Raw genomic sequence first — 20,194 nt, 5'->3', positions numbered from 1 at the left:
TCCTGATGTCATGACAATAAATATTATTGCATATTTGTCAATGTTTGTTTAAGATTTTACAGCTGGAAACAAAAGTGTAAAATGAAGGTGTTTACATGTGAGACTAACTGTCTGCTTCATCAGGGTTCTCATGATTGGATTTTGAGCCATTTTATTTCATCTACACTTTGTTTCTATTAAAAAAACAAGAGAAACTAGATGAACAAGGAAGTGTTTCTCTGTCCCCAATGTCCCTCGTTTGTTGTCTCTCCTCGATCACCATCTTGAATTTCAGACGAAGTTCCGCACGTTCTGGAACCTGCTCGCCTCTTCTGCTATTTTCAGGACACCCCTACAACAAATGTGCAAATCAGTTATCCAGACATGTCCTATACATGCACCAAAGAAACCTGCCGTGCCTGTTCTAAATCAGTGACATATTTGACCCCTTCTTTAACACACGGTTGGCCTCTGCTAGAAAATCTGCCAGGTTGGTTCCGATGAGAGAGAGGCAGAACACGGCGATGTCCACAGAGCCGTCACCAAGCGGGACCTGCAGAGACAAAGCATTTTATTAAATTCTGTTTACTGTTTTGGCGGTGTAGAGGGACGGCCTTGTTAATGTTTTGAGAAAAAGCTGAACTAAAGAGGCGTGTCTGTAACGATGCATTTTATACATTGATTATAACGTCTCACTTTTGTCTGATGTAAGAGATGATGGCGTCCACTGGATTGGCGGGCGGTCTCTGAACCTGCGCCATGTGTCCTCTGTGGTAGATCCAGAAGGCCTGTGGGTCCTGCTTGAACATACGCTTCGCCTCGCCGCTGGACGCGCCGTACGAAACCTCATTGATGTATCGGAAACGGGCCGACTCCAGCCGCCGCTCCATGCGGGACCTCAGGGAGGCGGAGCGGTCCTCTTTCGCCTCTTCTTCTGGGACCGCGGGCTCGTCTGTCGTCTCCGCAGGACTCTCCTGCTGGACCGGTTCCTGTCTGCGGAGCAACTTCCGGAGCTTCTCTCTTTTCAGAATCTGTTCTTTGCTCAGCTCAGGTTTCAGTCTTTTCATGGGACGCTCACCTGCGATCTCCACTTCAGGTGCGTCTGCTTTCTGTTTTCATCCATCGGCAGAAGATGCAGTCGCATCTTTTTCAACTTTGCCACCGACTCGCTGCTTTTCCTCTCCGAGCGTCTGTGTGTCTGTTGTCCCGGATAAGTCTGTGTCCTCTTCTGGCTTTTTCATTTCTGTGGTTTACTTTGCTTTTCCTTTTTCTTGGCTGGTGTCTGACCGTTGTTGTTCCCACATGAATCTATTTTGACTTCTTCCGTTTTTAAATTGATGAAATGTAAGCCTTTAACTAGTTAATTACTCACCAAATTTGTTGTCTTTCTTCCTCTGTTTTGTTGCAAGTGTCTCCTCTGTCATCGGTCCTTTTTAAAGGTTTCACCATCTTCACAACTAGTTCTTAGATCGAGCCGACATCCTCTGCTCTTATTCAGGATGTGTAGAGTTCAAAATGTAACGAGGCTATTTGTATCACTAATAATATTTATCATAAGCCCTCTGAACCTGAATGAATGAATACGTGTTTATAAAGTCTTGTTTCACATTTATACTCTACTGTACTATATGCATTTTACTTAAACATGCTTAGATCCGTTACTGACAGGTTTGTTGACATGTTTACACATGCAAGGACTTTGTATTAGTAATTTAGTGCATAACGGTCATAATATAGTAATATATATGTATATATATATTATATACATATATAACGGCTGTTCCACAAACACATTGATGTTCTGCTTGTTTGCTTCATGTTGTGATAAACTGCTGCTGCTTCCTCTCTTACTTGTGAGGGTTTTATTGTGAAAACAGATTCATAAAAACATGCAGACCTTATAACATGTCCTGTGATGTGAAGGGATCACTTTGATTCTACTTATCGACACCTTCATCTGTCAGCTTCTGGTCAAATAAATATCTTTAAAAACACAAATGTATAGTTTCATTCTTTATAAAAAGGTTCAGTAGTTGCTTAAAAAAAGCTGGTGGATTTAGTTTTTATCAAACACACTTTATGTTTCATACTGATGAGTTTCATGCAGATCCAAACGTTAAAGTGCTTCAACATTGTCTATGACATCCTGTAGCTGCCGACTCATGTAGCCACAGGTGTCCCCAGTGTAAGCCAATTCATAAACAAACAAACTAAAACACTCAAACCCCCCCCCCCCCCCCCCCCCCCCCACACCCACACACACACACACACACACACACACACACGCACACGCACGCACGCACACACACACACACACACACACACACACACACACACACACACACACACACACACACACACACACACACACACACACACACACACAGACAGAGAAATGATATGTATCCATGGAGATGGATTGTTTGGCTTCAAATGAAGAGACATTTTTTCACAGCCATCCAGCCACCAGAGAGCAGTTAGCAAAGAGCATTTAGCAGAAAGCATTTAACAGAGAAGTGAACAGAAAGCATTGAACAGAGAGGATTAAACAGAGGAATAAACAGAGGATTTAACAGAGGAATAAACTGAGGATTTAACAGAGGAATAAACTGAGGATTAAACAGAGGATTGAACAGAGAGGATTAAACAGAGGATTGAACAGAGGAATAAACAGAGGAATAAACAGAGAGGATTTAACAGAGAAGATTTACTGTCTTTTTAAAGACACAACAACAGTCTTTTTAAAGACTGAAGATAAACCAACAGTCTTTTTAAAGACTGAAGATAAACCATCAGTCTTTTCAAAGACACGTCTGTTGGTGCAATGGATAAAGTCATGGATATCCGAAACAACGTCGAGCGCAGGATAACTAGCAAAGACACCTGCATTCTGATACCGATTCCCACCGAAACCACCGTGGTTTCCTCACCACCGCAGGCCGCTAGACCTCTGAGGACTAACCTCTTTAAGATGGACCCCGAGCTCGTTGATGCAAACAAGGAGATCTACCGTCTGAGGCAGCAGATCGGAGACCTGGAAGCAGCTAACCAGAAGTCTGACCCTGCGAAGTGGGATTTCTGTCGGCGTTTTTATGACGGTGTGCTTAAAGCTACCCGTCTACACCAGAGTCTGACGGTCGCTGACGGCAGGATCGTCACACTCAAGCAGCAGCTTAACGAGTCCGAAGATCTACTCGTTACTGTGCAAGAGAACCTCGCTCAGAACCTTAAGGCCTGGAAGATGAACTATGACATCCAGAGCAATAAGGTCCTGGACCGAAGGGACGAGACCTGGAGAGCCATCGTGGCCGAGTTGGAATCGGCCAACCAAGAACTTACTGAAAAACTGAGCACGGAGATGGCTAAGAGTCACCTGTTGGCCGAGATACATCGGAGCCAGGAGGCTGACATCCAGGAGCTGATAGAGGTCAATAAAGACCTGATATACCTCTGTCAACCAGCAAAGGAGGAGAAGAAGAAGAAGAAGAAATGATTCTTCTCCAGAAGGTTGGGAAATCCAAGGAAAGTGGTGGAGGAGAAGGAAAAGAAGAAAGCTACAGGGTGCTTCAGCTTTCTGTCACGAAAAAGACGTGACAGAAATGTTGAATAGCAACACCTTCCTCTCCGCTTCACCTCTCCCTCCACCCCCACCTCCCTACTCCATCTCCCCTACCTTCATCCAACCTCTGCTCCATCTCTCCTGTCTCTCCATTGCCGCCACCGCTGCCGTCGACTCCGGGCTCGGAGCGACCGGCTGCCGTCGCCGCAGGACTGCCAGCCGCAAGACAGCCGCTGCGGCCGCCGCTGCCGTCGACTCCAGGTTTGGAGCGACCGGCAGCTGCCGCCGTAGGACTGCCAGACACAAGCCAGACCATTGCCGCCACCGCTGCCGTCGACTCCGGGCTCGGAGCGACCGGCTGCCGTCGCTGCAGGACTGCCAGCCGCAAGACAGCCGCCGCGGCCGCCGCTGCCGTCGACTCCAGGCTCGGAGCGACCGGCTGCCGTCGCTGCAGGACTGCCAGCCGCAAGACAGCCACTGCGGCTGCCGCTGCCGTCGACTCCAGGCTTGGAGCGACCGGCTGCTGCCGCCGTAGGACTCCCAGACACAAGCCAGACCATTGCCGCCACCGCTGCCGTCGACTCCGGGCTCGGAGCGACCGGCTGCCGTCGCCGCAGGACTGCCAGCCGCAAGACAGCCGCCGCGGCTGCCGCTGCCATCGACTCCAGGCTTGGAGCGACCGGCTGCCGCCGCCGTAGGACTGCCAGACAGAAGCCAGACCATTGCCGCCACCGCTGCCGTCGACTCCGGGCTCGGAGCGACCGGCTGCCGTCGCCGCAGGACTGCCAGCCGCAAGACAGCCGCCGCGGCCGCAGCTGCCGTCGACTCCAGGCTTGGAGCGACCGGCTGCTGCCGCCGTAGGACTGTCAGACACAAGCCAGACCATCGCCACCACCGCCGCCGCCGCCGCTGTCCACTCCGGGCTCGGAGCTACCGGCCAGACCATCGCCACCATCGCGGCCGCAGGACTGCCAGATGCAAGCCGTCCTTCTGAGCACCTGTGTCCAGAGCCCTTCTGCCCTCCGGTGTCGATCCACGTGACACCACCAGCATCCGGACAGTCCGCCGAACCTGCTCCAGACACAGGTGCTCAGGCGTACCAGACTCGACAGCGGAGGCAGATCGACGGCGTGATGTCCCGTGGAGCAACACCGGAGGGCAGAAGGGCAGAAGGGCTCCAGACACCGGTGATCCGGCGGACGGCCGGACTACCAAACCTGCTCCGAACACCGGTGCTCAGGCGGACCAGACTCGGACTCTCGGAGTCGGGTCTCCGGGGAACAGGATTCTGGCGGGAGCTGGAGGTCGCTGCCTGCCCTCCGGTGTCGATCCACGGGACACCACGCCGCCAATCGGCCTGCCCTCCGGTGTCGATCCACGGAACACCACGCCGTCGAGCTGCAGCGACCTTCAGTTTCCGCCGCCGGGCCAGCATCCTGTTTCCCGGAGCCCCAACTCCGAGAGTCCGATCCGCCTGAGCACCTTTGTCGGGAGCAAGTTCGGCAGTCCGGCCGTCCTTGTGAGCACCTGTGTCCGAAGCCCTTCTGCCCTCCTGTGTCGATCCATGGGACAGATCGACGGCGTGATGTCCCGTGAATCGACACCGGAGGGCAGGCAGATCGACGGCGTGATGTCCCGTGAATCGACACCGGAGGGAAGGCAGATCGACGGCGTGATGTCCCGTCAATCGACACCGGAGGGAAGGCAGATCGACGGCGTGATGTCCCGTGAGTCGACACCGGAGGGAAGGCAGATCGACGGCGTGATGTCTCGTGAATCGACACCGGAGGGAAGGCAGATCGACGGCGTGATGTCCCGTGAATCGACATCGGAGGGAGGACAAGCAGATCGACATACAGGTATCTCCGACTCCGAGAGTCCGAGTCCGCTCCGCCTGAGCACCTCAGTCCTTTCAATCAACAAAATCAAATAAAAAATCAAATCAATGTTCTATGTTTCTAGCTCTCTAATTAATTATATATCGTATTAATAGAGTTGTATGACATGATGGTGACTATAAAGAAGAAGTACTGGAATCGGTTTAAGTTTAAGTGATTTTAACAAAACTGCAGCTAAAATGATCAAAGTTTCATAAAAGAAGTTCCAAATGGTATTTGAGTTTAAAAACAAAGATTTCATTCTACAGTAAAAGCATATGACCTTCATCACTGACGGGTTTATGGATATGTTTAATATTAGCATTATTTACCGGTATTATAATTGAATTAACAGAGAGTTGTAAACTACTTCAACATGTTGTCTTTGTGATTGTGATTCACTGGTTCATGTGTTGAATACATGAAGCAAAGAAGATAATTAATTTAAAAAAGAATCAACATTGCTTTATTATTCATGTTAAGCTTTTAACAGCGACCGCAGCAATGTTTAAATAACTCACTATTGTTGACTACTGTTTCCATGGCAACAACAAATGTAACTCTGAGAACATTCCTACAGGGAGTATATTATTATTATTATTATTATTATTATTATTATTATTATTATATATTAAGATATATTTGGAGTTGAGAGCTACTATCATTGAACTCTTAAACTATTTAAACTTAAGGTGTGTTGGGTGGAGTGGTAGTGGGACGAGCAGCTTCAAAATAACTTCTAACACTAGCTTATAACAACACAGCTGCTTCCCTTATTAATAACTATGTATGAAACAAATCAATATACACTGACAGACTTATTAGTTGTTCCCTAAATCCCTTAGACTCTACTGTTGAGAAGGGGTGCAGTCTTTAACAGTGAACTGTTCTATGAACAGCTCTATGACCCTCGGTCACCCTCTACAAACAAGCCTGTGCACCCAGGAAACACTCACAGGTGATTTAGATGACTTTTAAAATCCCTGGATCGGCCTCTTCTCAGGCTTGTGTCTGTGTGCACAAACCGGTAGTTTGATTAACAGCTCTAGTGCATCTGTTAAGGTATAGGACGAATTACACTTTGATCATTCTTATTAGTACATGGAGGCACATTATTTTACACCGTAGCTCTGCCCGTTTTTAACCTGAGCAGAGGTCTAATCAGAACAACTGTGTGAAAAGCAAGAGAACATAAAACACATGACATGATTTTAAAGGAATCAGAGTATTTATAAAATCAAATTACTTTGATATATCGACATATAATCTGCTCTTTTTTGGACAAAATGTGCCTGGTTGTTTCTGAGGGCACTTTCATCATGTTATGAAAAGCTGGTAAAAAACAAACACAACTATTGTTACCGTTTGTTGACCTCTACTGGTGATTATGTGGAATTGCAGCAATTGCAATAAGGGTCAAATGTAGTTGTGTCCCTATGGTCCCCTGTAATTTGAACTTTACCCAAAATGTGCAATTTAACTTGGTGTACCTCATGTCAAACATGACCTGTTGAGTTCATTATCCACAAGCCTAAGTTTTATTTTGACGGCAAGTCCTTTTTAAAAAAGATTCATAGTGTAGCAGCAAGTGAGTGCAGGTGCACTATAAACATATATCCCTTAATGTGAAAGGTTTGTGACTTCCCTGTTTAATTGAATTGACAAGTATGGCCGATTTTTGTATCTAGGCCTCTGTAATTACCCTAATGTATTTAAAATAATTGAGGGAAAAAAAATGTATATCATCAAAGGTATCTTGACTGAGGACTTGAATTTGAAACAAATATGGGCAACAGGAGGACAACATTCTCCAACAGGCATGTTGACTCTTCATACTTCAGCTTTTATTTGGTTACACAAACAATCATAACGTCATCAAAGCTTTTACCTGGGAAGAAAAAAAACTGGATCACGCCTCGTACATACTTACGAAATACTTACAAAATGTATTTGAAGCATGCACGCGGTGTGATCCATTTTTTTTTACCCAGGCAAAGTTACCTAGACTCTAGGGTGTGACTTATGCTACCTCCATTGTATGTCGGAAATCTCATAACCCTCAACAATGCACGGCTCCGACGAAGTAGTGATCATTGTAAAAATTGGGGGGAATTGAGTGTAATGTGCGTCCCTTTACGCACACTTATTGTTGAATTATTGTTGAATTATTATTGAATACTTATTGTATTCGTATTACTTATAGCACTAACTGTTTTTCTTGTTTCTGCACTGTACTTTGGCTCTGAGTTATGCTCTGCTTCATGCTCTTAGATGCTTGTTTGGAAAAGGAAATGTACTTATGACTTCTGGTGACTAGTAGTTCTTTTGATTACCAATGTTGAATGCACTTATTGTAAGTCGCTTTGGATAAAAGCGTCTGCTAAATAACTGTAATGTAATGTCCCCAGGATCTAGTGAAAGCGAATAGCTTAACGTAAGAGTGACAATAGTTGTTACATTAGCAATATTAGTTATAGTTTGGATGTATTTGTAAACATATGATTTGCAGAATATTATCCCCCAAAATATAAAAAACAAAAAAACAAGCTTTAAGAAATTGGCACACGTTTCCATAACTTTTAAAAACAGCGACTTGTAGGTATTAGTTGCAGGAGTTTGGTTTAATATTTAGCCTTTTATCTACCAGTCATTGTGATTAAGAAAACGAACTGCAATCTAGATGTTTTATCCTGATCTTTTGCACAATTACTTGTAATCAGGATTCATGTTGTGCTCTCAGAAGTAAACGGTGAGTTTAAAGCTTTCTTAAAAAGCCTATTGTCCGAGCATGGACTGGTTACTTAAACGCATCACGAGAACACGCGTTGGAGCCTTCTAGAAACCGTCCCTCCTTTCGAGAGCGTCTGAGCCCGAGCAGTGCGGACTCTCTACCAGCGTTACTTTTTACTTTTACATCGCTGGTTGAGCTGCTTCGCCATGTCTGCCATAAAATCTCTGAACCCTAAAGCAGAGGTGGCCCGAGCCCAGGCCGCCCTGGCGGTTAACATCAGTGCCGCCCGTGGGCTTCAGGATGTGCTGAAAAGTAACCTGGGACCGAAGGGGACCATGAAAATGTGAGTGCTCCGGAGCCCTTTGTGCAGCATGCGTGCTTAGCTAACACTGCTAAGTAACGTTAGCTGCGATTCACCGGTAACGTTTGGCTGTCTGCGCATGTAACGTTATCACTGTGGTTATTCTGCACATTTATCATGGATTTCTTTTGGAAATTGGAAATCGGAAATCAACCCTTGTGTACAGATGTGTCCTCCTGCGTCACAAAGTATTAAATCACAATTTTGGTCAGTTTAGGCCTCCACTGGCGGAGTTCCCCAGCGCACGTTGTCGTGCGCAGTCATCGCCAGGATGCGTTTCGACAGCCACCGAGCTAACGTTAGCATGTTTGTATCATCCGTTATCTGATTACGATAACGGTAAAATACAAATAAAGTGTCTGTTACCGTAACTTTACCGGTAACTAAATTAGCATGTTATTATAATTAGTAATGAGCGAATGAATGACTCGATCACTGGTAACGTTAATTATTGAGGATTAACGCTGTTTCCTAAAGTTTAGTCAGATAACACCAGCTACCGGCTACTGAATCTTTGTCAGTTAACTTGGTAAACGAACCCTAAACGTGGTTATGTCTGGATTAAAACGTTTCCTGACTTAACTGTTGACCAACAGTATAGTAGAAGGCTGTGTGTTGCAGCGAACCAGCTCTCATTAAAGCTTCCCTCGCTATTTGGATCCGCAGGCTGGTGTCTGGTGCAGGAGACATAAAGCTGACCAAAGATGGAAACGTCTTGTTGCACGAGATGGTAAGGAAGTGATCTGTAAACTGACTTATTCTGTGGTGTCCTTTTATTGTGCTTCCTTCTTTACAGCTGGAGCGACCACACCCCAAATTTATGTGGGTTCCATTTACTTGCACACTGAAAACACAATTTTTTGTCTGTATGAATTTAGCAAAGTACTTCATTGGAGAACATTCATTATTTGAGGGATTTCTTTTTTGTGTCAAATATAAATAGTTTTTGTAGAGCATGCTTATATTTGAGCAGACTTGAATTGCCAAGATATCTGCAGTCACCTCAAGGGCTCTGTGAAAGTGTGGTTGCCAATAATCAGTCACAAAAGTGATCGTTAGTTGCACCCTGAGGACTTTCTTTCTATTTTTCACCGCGCAGCAAATTCAGCACCCGACAGCATCCCTCATTGCGAAGGTTGCCACAGCACAGGATGACATAACGGGAGACGGAACCACATCGAATGTCCTCATCATCGGTGAACTTCTGAAGCAGGCGGACCTCTACGTGTCGGAGGTGAACTGGCATAAATACACAACGAATTATTTCTTGAAAAATTAAGGAAAAAGCTGTGTCATTTTAAAGCTCTACAGTGACAGGCCTGTCTGGTTATCCAACAAGAAAGTAAACATTTTGAGTATATGAGTCTCTTCAGAATGCATTTCAATGTTCAGTATTTGGAGCTGGATATGTTTTCCTTCCATAATGCCCTTTGATTTTGTGCACAGAGAACACCCAAGGATGCTAACGTAGCTCCTCCTGGTCTCTTGTATCTGTGCTACAGTAACTCTGATCTGTACCTCTGCATTAGGAGAGTTCCTTCCTCCCCTACATGTATTCAGCGGATCAGAATAAACGTAATATTGCTTAAACTGACATAAATACACAGTGAATTATTTCTTGGAAAAATTAAGAAGGCATGTCATTTTAAAGCTCTACAGTCACAGGCCTGGATATGTTTTCCTTCCATAACTCCCTTTTGATTTCGTGCTGCAGGGTCTTCATCCCAGAATCATTGCTGAGGGCTTTGAGGCGGCGAAAGAGAAAGCCTTGGCTGTTCTGGAGGAGTTGAAGGTGACTCGGGAAATGGACAGAGAGACCCTCATCAACGTAGCACGCACCTCCCTCAGAACCAAGGTCTATGCAGAGCTGGCAGACCTGCTCACTGAGGTGAGACATGAGGGAATGGAGCTCAGTGTACAAAGAACGCAGGGTCAGCAATTAACCGTACAGCACCAAAAAAATATTGTTTTCTTCGTTATTGACTAGTTTATCCCTTTTGGCTGTAAGCTGTCTAATAATGACAAATGTACCCCATAAGTTACCACAACTCAAAGTGATATCTTTACTCAGTTAGTCATATGACCCCCGACTTACTGTCAACTGATTATTATTTCCTGTCATATATTTTTTCCAATGGTTGGTGTTGATGCGTTTGTCTGCAGGCTGTAGTAGATGCTGTGCTGGCCATCACTAAACCTAATGAGCCCATTGACCTGTACATGGTGGAAATTATGGAGATGAAGCACAAGACCGACTGCGATACACAGTGAGTTTTAATAAGAATCTGAAGACTCTCTCTCATATCCATTTACTGATGGTGGTGCAGAAGTATATCGGGGTCCCAAACATCTAAAGAGTGTTGGGTTTCTATCTTTCTCAGGCTGATCAGAGGTTTGGTGTTGGACCACGGTGCCCGACACCCAGACATGAAGAAGAGGGTGGAGGATGCCTACGTGCTGACTTGCAACATCTCCTTGGAGTATGAGAAGACCGAAGTCAACTCTGGCTTCTTCTACAAGAGTGCCGAGGAGAGGGAGAAGCTTGTGGCTGCGGAAAGGAAGTTCATCGAAGACCGCGTGCAGAAGATCATCAGCTTCAAGAACAAAGTGTGTCCCAATGGGGAGAAGGGCTTCGTCGTCATTAACCAGAAGGTATGCTCGAAGAGGATTCATGCAGTATTGGTGTTTTAACTGCACAGCACTTGCGCTGTTTATTGTCTCCTTAAATTTCAAAATGTGCTTTAAACAATTATGAAGCTCAATAATATCATATGGGGTGACCAGTCCTGTAAAACAGTGAAGGATTACAACAGAATATGAGCAGATAATCTGATTGTGTTGGAAGTGTTTGTTTTTTAAAAGGACTAAACTTCAGAGTTCCCTGAAGAATTTAGATAATGGGTATATGTTTAGTCCGTCGTCATAATGTGTAGATGGTGCTGCTCAGAAGTCACAGCAATGATTTGAGGTTATCGTATCAAGCAGAAACTGGGAAATACCGGCTTGACTTTAACAGCAGTGAGTTGTGAATCTTCACTGGCCTCACATCCTCAAGTTTCTATACTACTGCATATTGCTACAGATCAATCTGAACTGACAATACCAGTATCTGTTTACATATACATTACAAAAACCAAACTTAAATCCTTCCTTCACATAGCGGCTCAGCGTTTCCTTACTCACAGCTCTTCTGCTCTTACTTGGTTTAAGTAACGGAATCTCACAACAGGGAGTGATGTTTGAATCACAGCAGCTAATATTGGTAGCAAGAGCCACAAGCTTGTAGACTCCCAGGTGTCTGCCGATTATGTTCCTTCACTGACTCGATGAAAAATGGTTCACGTCCGCTTTGCGATGCATCTTGGATTTAAGCAATTTCCACACCTCTAATGTTCACCACGCTACAGGAAAATTCACAAATGAATCAAGACGTAGAATTTTTATATGGACACTTAGTATTCTGTGTTTTGCAACACGTCAGTGAAAATAAAGGGCTAATCAATCTTAAGTGCACAGAGAACACCCAAGGATGCTAACGTAGCTCCCCCTGGTGTCTTGTATCTGTGCTACAGTAACTCTGATCTGTACCTCTGCATTAGGAGAGTTCCTTCCTCCCCTACATGTATTCAGCGGATCAGAATAAACTTGATATTGCTTTGACTGACATAAATACACAGTGAATTATTTCTTGAAAAATGAAGATAAATGTAATGTTTTTCTCTGTTGTGTAGGGTATTGACCCATTCTCCCTGGATGCCCTAGCCAAGGAGGGCATTGTAGCCCTGCGCCGGGCAAAGAGGAGGAATATGGAGAGGTAAGAAAGAAACATATTTTACTTGTTGCATATATAAGTGTCCTTTTCTGTGCAATGGAGTGTAGTTGCTCTGTTTTGGGGGGCTAGCACCTGTGTAACACTAAAATCTACGATCCATGATCCCACCACAGCACTCCTGCTTCTTTAACAGTCGTACTTTGTTTAGCCACAAGGGAGTGCCCTGCAGCACAGATGTGGGACCATCAGTACAATCCGTCATTTGCTTCTATATCTTGTTTGTTTTTATCAGAGAGATAATCAAAATTGTAGAGGTCTGGAATGTTAGGCCAGTCGGTTGTGTTAACTATATTATGAGATGTGACATCTCACCCTGCTGGCCCCATTTAGCAAATGTTTCTTAATTGTGGAAATCTAAGTGTAAACTAAATGTTTAGTTTCAGTCTCTCAATTTAAAATGTATTTTAACATTTTTCTCTGATTAACTAACAAACGTCCACAGAACAAACGCGTGATGTTTTTCCTTCATAAATCGCATCATAAACTGAGTTATTCATACAGTTTGTTTTTCCCTCGGCAGGCTCACCCTCGCTTGCGGTGGTATTGCCATGAATTCAATTGATGACCTCACACCTGATTGCTTGGGATACGCTGGGTTGATTTTTGAACACACACTGGTGAGTATTTGTGTTTTTCTGTGTGTATTCTTTTTTTATGTAACTTCCGTATATATATTTTTTTTTTAACATTGACACTATTTCCCTGTTTTTTAAAATGGGTCCAGTATGAGCGAGAACGCTGCAGATGGTATTGACGGTTATGTATTGAGTCACATGACACAATAGCAAAAGATACGCAAAATAAGTTCACATTAGTCACTTAGATGCATAAAGTGGGGAAAATGAGGTCCTTATGATATTGAAGCAGAGTTGTTAATCCCCGCCCATGTTTGCAGGGAGAGGAGAAGTTCACGTTCATCGAGAAGTGTGGGAACCCTCGCTCAGTTACCCTGCTGGTGAAGGGACCCAACAAACACACCCTGACACAGATCAAAGATGCCGTGAGAGATGGTTTACGGGCAGTCAAGAACGCCATAGAAGATGGTAAGACACTATGGAACCTAACATAATTTTTTCTGTGCGTTTGTGTCATTTGACACCTGAAAATTGTGGTCAGTTATGTGTTCCTGTAAATTGCAATAGGTCTCGTTTGCACAGCGAACACCCGGGGATGCTAACATGGCTCTCCCTGGCCTTTCATGTCTGTGCTACAGTGACTCTGGTCTTTTCCTCTGCATTGGGAGCGTTTCAGTCTCTCCTACATGTATTAGCTGATCAGAACAAACTCCCCAGTGATTTTTTTTAATTTTTTTTTTTTCAAATGCATTGTTCTTGCCTTCTTGGACAAAGGCAATTCGACATGTGTTTTCTGAGTGTCTTCTCTTCGTCTCTTCAGGATGTGTTGTGTCCGGCGCGGGTGCGTTCGAGGTGGCTGTGGCCGACGCTCTGGTGAAACACAAGCCCAATGTGAAAGGCAGAGCCCAGCTGGGAGTCCAAGCTTTTGCAGATGCTCTTCTCGTCATCCCCAAGGTAAAGGTTGCTTCTGCATTATGCTACCAATAATATCTATGGTCCTCTTACCAAAGTTATATTAGACAGAAAATAAATGGTAAACAGGATTTATTATTCGTCAACGTTCATACTGTATCAACCTCTGTTGATTTTAATAATGCATCTTCCTGGGTAGGTTCTGGCCCAGAACTCTGGCTACGACCAAATGGAGACCTTGCTGAAGCTGCAGACGGAGTACAAAGAAAGTGGTCAGCTGGTGGGAGTGGACCTCAGCACAGGTTAGAACCACAACACACCGTTATTAGAAGATTGTGCCACGCAATAGATTTCAAGCCCTCCACAATACATTGCAATATCAGTTTTTGATTTTCTAAAGCAGCAATCCATAACAAGACTATTAACATAACGAATTTTGAGGTGTTTTCCTTTTCAAGTTTCTTTAAACGACAGTTTAATTGAGATCAAACTGTCTAATAAAGTGTAGCAAATTTGAGCCTTTTTAACACACTGAACATCAAGTACATGCTCACTGTGGTACATACGGCAATAAATTGGCAAAAGACTGAACAAACAGAGCAGAAGAGCTGCAGAGTAACATGCTTTTAAAAGAGGATTCACCGCCACCGTAGTATCAGAAAGCATAATCAATGAGGCAAACACTTCATCAATTGTTCCACTCTGAGACTGTACGTTTTGTATTTTGAGTCTCGCTGTTTTCTTTGATTTTTATTTATTTTTACTGTTTGAGCCGTGTTGGATTCTTTCCAAAACCTAGTTTGGTTGCACTTTTATCACAAACTTGTTTTGAATTGAATTGCGTTGTTCTTCAGGGGAACCCATGGTGGCAGGAGAAGCAGGCGTTTGGGATAATTACAGTGTAAAGAAACAGCTTCTCCATTCATGGTGAGAATACACATTTCTAAATGGTCTAAGACCTTTTAAATATTTTAAATTCTCCTATGCATTGTCTCCATTAATCTCTCATGTGGCTTTTTATTCCTCTACAGCACGGTCATCGCCAGCAACATCTTGTTAGTGGATGAGATCATGCGCGCTGGAATGTCTTCTCTCAAAGGTTAAAGGTGAACTGAAGAAGCAGCTGTTTTGATATTCATGGCGACAGTTGTTTACCTGATGGTTCAGTCAAAGTGGACCTGCTCCAGGAAGTCTGAAGCACCCCAGTCTGATGGACGACCAGCTATAAACCCCATGGCATCCATCACAGCGTCCGTCAGAACCATTGTTATGCTAGTCATAGTTTTTGTTTTTTCATGGATTTGTCAATGCCCTCCTCTGATTGGTTTATTTATGAGATTTTGTTAAAAGCACTGGCCTCTACCCCTCAGTTCTGTTTCTACCCATTAAAGATTTTCTTGGCTCTTGAAAGATTTGGTTGTTCTTGAATAGTAATTGGATCCATAAAATATATTTGCTGATTTGTGAGACAGAAGCTGGGTGCTCAACCTCAAAAATATATATATATATATTTTTTTTGCTTGGAAGTGTTGTATTAAAAACTACATCCAGACTAAGCTGTTGGAACAGTAACACAAACAGAGGTGGAGTGTAACTTTTTATAGTTTTTGGTACTTGGACTTGAGCGTCACAATTTTCTGCTACTTAATTTCAAAATAAATATTTTACTTTTAACACTATTATAATAGAAGCTATATTTACTTCAAACATATTTTACACAAAACGTACACTTAAATACGCACTGTTAGAGATTAAACTGTCCGACTGTATATGATAATTGAACTTGGCTTCATCTCCACCTGTTACATTAAAGTGCTTCTCACAAGAATACATTATAAACCTATATTATCTACTACTTGATAACGTTTCTGCTACACCTGCACACAACTGAACTGTAAGAACGTAAGTGATTGCATTTGCTGAAACTAAATCTATGCATGATGAATTAGCATTTTAAGAGTCTAAAGTTAAGCTTTAGTATAAACACAAAATAAAAATATTTAGCCTTTTTTTTTTTTAGATCGCAGTACTCTTCACGTTTTAAAACTGGGACATACAGTAGTTTAATGTATAAATCATAGCTACAAATGTATTTATAAAGGGGAGCGATGTGTTTTTCTGGCTCGATGAGTCGCTTAGTAGTAGAACTATTTCTATGGTGGTAGTAAATCTTTAATAGCTCAGATGGTACAAAACCCTTTGTTTCAGTTCTTTGCGCAACTGACCCGCAGCTTATTATTGATAACATGAAAAGTTTCTGTTTTTCTGCAAAAAATAAATTAACGCTGGTGTGTTGGAGTTTTAAATAATTCGGGATTTTTGTTTTACACGGAACCTTTTTATCGTTGAACACATTTCCGTTGCGACGGTGAAATGTCTCCGACAGAGAAATGTAACCATTAATCGAAGTATGAGAAGTTTTTTCAGCTAGTTTAATCTTAAACTTGTATTTAAATATACCGCTATTGTCAAATTAACGTTAGCGAAAACCAGCCCGTCAAAAATGAACGTTAACACGGTTTACTTGATATCTGCGGTGTTTTTACTGGCAGTGGCGGGTAAGAAATCACCTTTTTAAATTCTAAACATAACAAAACATGAAATATATCAACATGATGGAGTTAAGTTTCCTCCCAACAAACAGCAGCAGGTGAGATGTTGAATATACCGGGAGGAAATATGTTAATGGGAACCAGTGCAGCTGATGGGAGAGACGGAGAGGCTCCCACCAAGGAGGTTCAACTGCAGCCCTTTGAAATAGACACATATCCTGTCACCAATGCCGATTTCAGGTAATCAAACTTGACATTGATATTGGGGTGTTTTTGATAATAAATGATAAAAAAAGATGTAACAAAGCCATTCACTTGGCCTTCATTCACCACAGAGACTTTGTGAGAGCGCAGAAGTACAAAACTGAAGCTGAGACGTTTGGTTGGAGCTTTGTGTTTCAAGACTTTGTGCCAGAAGAGCAGAAGAGCAAAGTCACACAGAGAATTGAGGTACTGGGGTTTTGAGTTAATCATTTTTAATTGTTAGTCTAATTGTAATACTAACTTCATTGTGAGAATTCTGACAGTTTTTAAAAACATTTTAAAGGCTAAACAATTACTATATTATTCAAAGGATAAGTAGATCAGTTGATAATGAAAACATAGTCAGTAGTTGGTGCTCTATAAACATTACAATAAACATTTGGCTGACACATAATGTAAGTACACTATTGAAATTCTCTATCTACAAAATGTATGGATCGCAATTACCATTCGTAAGGTCCTCTGGTGAATAACTTGTGGCTCTTATTTCCCATCCAGTCAGCTCCTTGGTGGTTGCCCATAGAACGAGTGTTTTGGAGACAGGTGAGGTCACGAGTGAATCCCTATCTCTGCTATGGTTTTTTGTACATCTCCTAGCACGCCTTTATTGCCCGCCTTTCACTCCTTTGACCCTCTACTGTCTAGCCTGCAGGACCCGGTTCAGGCATTCGGGAGCGCCTGAGCTTCCCGGTGGTTCAGGTGAGCTGGAACGATGCTCAGGCCTTCTGCCGGTGGAAGAACAAGAGACTGCCTACTGAGGAGGAGTGGGAGTGGGCTGCGCGTGGGGGGCTGCAAGGTACACAGTTTACACACTGAATATATTGAAGAAATACTGTATGTACCATCATTATGATACTTTTTCTACACATGACTAACATTTATTGAACACAGCTAGAACCATGCTTTTACTTACATTAACGCTTAGTCAAAGACTATATATTTAATTTTTTGCTGTCCTCTTAAGTCTCTCCTTCCTCTTGTGTTCCAGGTCGGAATTACCCGTGGGGAAACAAGTTCCAGGGCAACAGAACCAACCTGTGGCAGGTCAGCTTATAACATTAATGCATGTTGCAGTAGCATTAGCACAGTTCATTGTCCCCATAGGAAGCTTTGACTAGGGATTCGCTGATATGTTTTTCTTTTTCAGTGATGTGGAAGTTTTCTGCTAATTTCTGCAGATAGATATTGAGCTAAATATAAAAATGTGGGTGCAGAACTTAGTAAACTTCATAAGATCTACCTTTCTAAAGATAATTATGTGGGGTTGTTTTATAATAGACCATATTGACTTGACCAAAATGTTAATTTGTATTAACTTAGATACATTTAGAAAAAGACGTTGCACCAAAATATCGTGTTTGGTACTATTTTACTCTTTAAATCAGTGAATACCAACAGATATTATAGATATGTTGTCACGCTTTCACATAGAAATGTTCTTGTGAAAGCATATGGAAATGTGAACACACATGCCTTGCAATAACTTAATCTTCGTAATGTTTTAGGGTTCATTTCCGGATGGAGACACTGCAGAGGATGGATATCATGGGGTCTCTCCTGTCACAGCCTTTCCTTCTCAGAACAGTTATGGTAACTGTCCATGTATTGAAGTTGAAAAAAACATTAATGAGATGATATAAGATTAAAAGTGCTAGTTTGAAACAGAGATGACTTTAGTTGAAAGCAATAGACAGAAATACATTTTTCCAGAAAATGTACAAACCGAAGAGAGTCCAGGCCATGTAATATTATATAGGTGTGCTTCCTAATAGTATATACAACAATGTTGATTCCTCATGCAGGACTGTATGACATGATGGGAAACACATGGGAATGGACGTCCACACTCTTTCCAGCAGCACAACCAATGTACGTGCTGCGCGGGGGCTCCTGGATCGACACCGCGGATGGTTCAGCCAATCATAAAGCACGAATCACAACCAGGTGAGTTCTTTAAAAGTAAGAGACGCTACACTTTCAGACTCTTAAGTCCCCAGAGCATCAGTACGACAGTGACTGATGTTCTGATTCTGTGTCCTAAAGGATGGGCAACACTCCTGACTCTGCCTCTGACAACCTGGGATTCAGGTGTGCTGCCGGCGATGGACACAAACAAGGGAAGAAAAAAGACAAAACTGAACTTTAGCAACTCACAGGAAGTCCTAAAAATTAAGAGAAGGACAATAATGTTCTTCGGAGCGAAACAAAGATAATGGAAAAAAAAATCAAGGGACAGAGTAAGTATCAATGACTAACCATGAATTTTAATGGATGATGATGATGGTGACAGGAGGAAACAAACTGTATTTCTCCTGTGGAGAACCCTTTTCTTTTTTATGAATTAAAAGAATAAACACAAACATACTAATACCTAACATTCAAGAAATAAATACTTTTGCAAAGACTAAAAAATTATGAAATGTTTTTCATAATTTAGTTCACACCACTGAACAAGAATATCCATATCATTATAAAGGAATGACTGAAGAGACTTGTTGATTAACCACTGAATGTAAGTAGGACACTCTTTCACTGTTATTGCCAGTCTTCCTTTGACACGCTGGGATCTGTCTTTTGTTGAGCGTCTTATGTGACTGGAGAGTAAATCGGTCCGTCTGTTTAGTCACCGCCTCGTATAATCCCGTCTTTGTCTTTTTGTTTACTTTCTCATTATGAATACCCCGCTGAGTGGACGTTTGGACTCATTCTGTTAAACACCAGAGATAAGAAGTTTTTATTTATACTCCAGTTTTGTTTTGAGTATCAAGTAACTGTATAAAAGCCAAGAAGTGATCAGGTATTTTTGATCTGGTCACACAATCATAGATATTATGCAAGTGGAGTGAAAAGTGGTTTTAGTACAAATTTGTATTGCCAAATATTTACACAAGGGAAAATCAGAGCTGACTGTTTTGTTCTTGTAACATGGACACTGTTGCAATTTTTAAATAGACAAAAATGTAACGTGTAGTTTAAAAAAAAAGAAGAAAAAAAAGAAGCAAATTATGCAAAACTATTTTAAATTGGACTTTTTTCTATTTCTTGCAGTCTCCTATATTAGTCTCATGATGTGAGCCTGCTGCATAATAAATTAATTGTTTACATGCACAATCTGGATGCTTGCAAACTCATGACTCAAAGTTTAGTCAACAACGTGACATTATTTCCACGTGTTGAATAATAAATCAACCTGTTATGAGACTAAATTAAGTTTCACCTATTTAGAATAAAATGCAAATGATTGGAGATGACAAAGGAGAAAATGGTTTTAATCTGAAGATTCCACCTACCTTATTAAGCAGTGACCTACTTCCTAGAAAAGAATGTACAAAGTGTAACTAGAGTACGTCACTCATGTACAACGTGACAACTTAAAACGTGGCATGACTGAAAAGCTGGCAGAACAGTATGTGGCCCTCTGAAACATGGTCATAAACTTGAAAATAAATTCTTTAATTGAATTTAAAATAACTGATAATTGTAGTGTAGTTTTGTTCTTTGGGTGTAACCTTCAAATCAACTCACACCTGCATGAAGCTTTCTCTTGTACCA

At 42.5% G+C, this 20,194-nt stretch overlaps 3 protein-coding genes and 2 non-coding genes across 6 annotated transcripts; 4 read left to right on the top strand and 1 right to left on the bottom strand.

Moving 5' to 3' along the window:
* Positions 1 to 240: 240 nt before the first annotated feature.
* LOC137876745 (ribosomal RNA-processing protein 8-like) lies at positions 241 to 1,413 on the bottom strand. Its single transcript, XM_068716542.1, has 3 exons — positions 676 to 1,413; positions 442 to 532; positions 241 to 331 (listed from the first exon to the last, which is right to left on the bottom strand). The coding sequence occupies exons 1-2, from the start codon at positions 1,044 to 1,046 to the stop codon at positions 454 to 456; spliced, it is 450 nt and encodes a 149-aa protein (XP_068572643.1). The 5' UTR covers positions 1,047 to 1,413; the 3' UTR covers positions 241 to 331; positions 442 to 453.
* Positions 1,414 to 8,264: 6,851 nt separating this feature from the next.
* cct6a (chaperonin containing TCP1, subunit 6A (zeta 1)) lies at positions 8,265 to 15,236 on the top strand. The gene is made up of 13 exons (XM_068716082.1): positions 8,265 to 8,489; positions 9,174 to 9,237; positions 9,607 to 9,741; positions 10,222 to 10,395; positions 10,671 to 10,774; positions 10,889 to 11,159; positions 12,239 to 12,321; positions 12,860 to 12,956; positions 13,235 to 13,382; positions 13,735 to 13,868; positions 14,026 to 14,128; positions 14,681 to 14,753; positions 14,858 to 15,236. The coding sequence occupies exons 1-13, from the start codon at positions 8,353 to 8,355 to the stop codon at positions 14,928 to 14,930; spliced, it is 1,596 nt and encodes a 531-aa protein (XP_068572183.1). The 5' UTR covers positions 8,265 to 8,352; the 3' UTR covers positions 14,931 to 15,236.
* On the top strand, positions 9,946 to 10,082 carry LOC137876866 (small nucleolar RNA SNORA22). The gene has a single exon (XR_011103479.1). It is a non-coding gene; the product is annotated as a small nucleolar RNA SNORA22 (small nucleolar RNA).
* On the top strand, positions 12,016 to 12,152 carry LOC137876865 (small nucleolar RNA SNORA22). The gene has a single exon (XR_011103478.1). It is a non-coding gene; the product is annotated as a small nucleolar RNA SNORA22 (small nucleolar RNA).
* Positions 15,237 to 16,200: 964 nt separating the features above from the next.
* Positions 16,201 to 20,121, top strand: sumf2 (sulfatase modifying factor 2). Of its 2 annotated transcripts, none has more exons than XM_068716541.1 (9): positions 16,201 to 16,384; positions 16,474 to 16,618; positions 16,714 to 16,828; positions 17,141 to 17,185; positions 17,288 to 17,438; positions 17,631 to 17,686; positions 18,148 to 18,232; positions 18,445 to 18,586; positions 18,686 to 20,121. In XM_068716541.1, exons 1-9 carry the CDS (start codon positions 16,330 to 16,332, stop codon positions 18,786 to 18,788), a joined length of 897 nt encoding a protein of 298 aa, XP_068572642.1. In that variant the 5' UTR covers positions 16,201 to 16,329; the 3' UTR covers positions 18,789 to 20,121. The 2 variants fall into 2 exon arrangements, with proteins under 2 accessions (XP_068572642.1, XP_068572641.1); XM_068716540.1 differs by having other exon boundaries at positions 16,471 to 16,618; positions 18,686 to 20,114.
* The last annotated feature ends 73 nt before the right edge of the window (positions 20,122 to 20,194 follow it).

Source organism: Cebidichthys violaceus, unplaced genomic scaffold (genome assembly GCF_023349555.1).
Source record: "Cebidichthys violaceus isolate CVI_PGR_0920_01 unplaced genomic scaffold, fCebVio1.0.p SCAF_20, whole genome shotgun sequence".
Classification (NCBI taxonomy): Eukaryota; Metazoa; Chordata; class Actinopteri; order Perciformes; family Stichaeidae; genus Cebidichthys; species Cebidichthys violaceus.
This window is presented reverse-complemented; position numbering and strand designations above follow the sequence as displayed.

Coding starts and splice junctions, on each gene's coding strand:
- cct6a (XM_068716082.1), top strand. CDS start 8,353: ATGTCTGCCATAAAATCTCTGAACCCTAAAGCAGAGGTGGCCCGAGCC. Junction 13,383..13,734: donor CAAGAACGCCATAGAAGATG/GTAAGACACTAT, acceptor TCGTCTCTTCAG/GATGTGTTGTGTCCGGCGCG. Junction 13,869..14,025: donor CTCTTCTCGTCATCCCCAAG/GTAAAGGTTGCT, acceptor CTTCCTGGGTAG/GTTCTGGCCCAGAACTCTGG.
- LOC137876745 (XM_068716542.1), bottom strand. CDS start 1,046: ATGAAAAGACTGAAACCTGAGCTGAGCAAAGAACAGATTCTGAAAAGA. Junction 533..675: donor ATCTCTTACATCAGACAAAA/GTGAGACGTTAT, acceptor TTGTCTCTGCAG/GTCCCGCTTGGTGACGGCTC.
- sumf2 (XM_068716540.1), top strand. CDS start 16,330: ATGAACGTTAACACGGTTTACTTGATATCTGCGGTGTTTTTACTGGCA. Junction 16,385..16,470: donor GTTTTTACTGGCAGTGGCGG/GTAAGAAATCAC, acceptor CCCAACAAACAG/CAGCAGGTGAGATGTTGAAT. Junction 17,186..17,287: donor AACGAGTGTTTTGGAGACAG/GTGAGGTCACGA, acceptor TCTACTGTCTAG/CCTGCAGGACCCGGTTCAGG.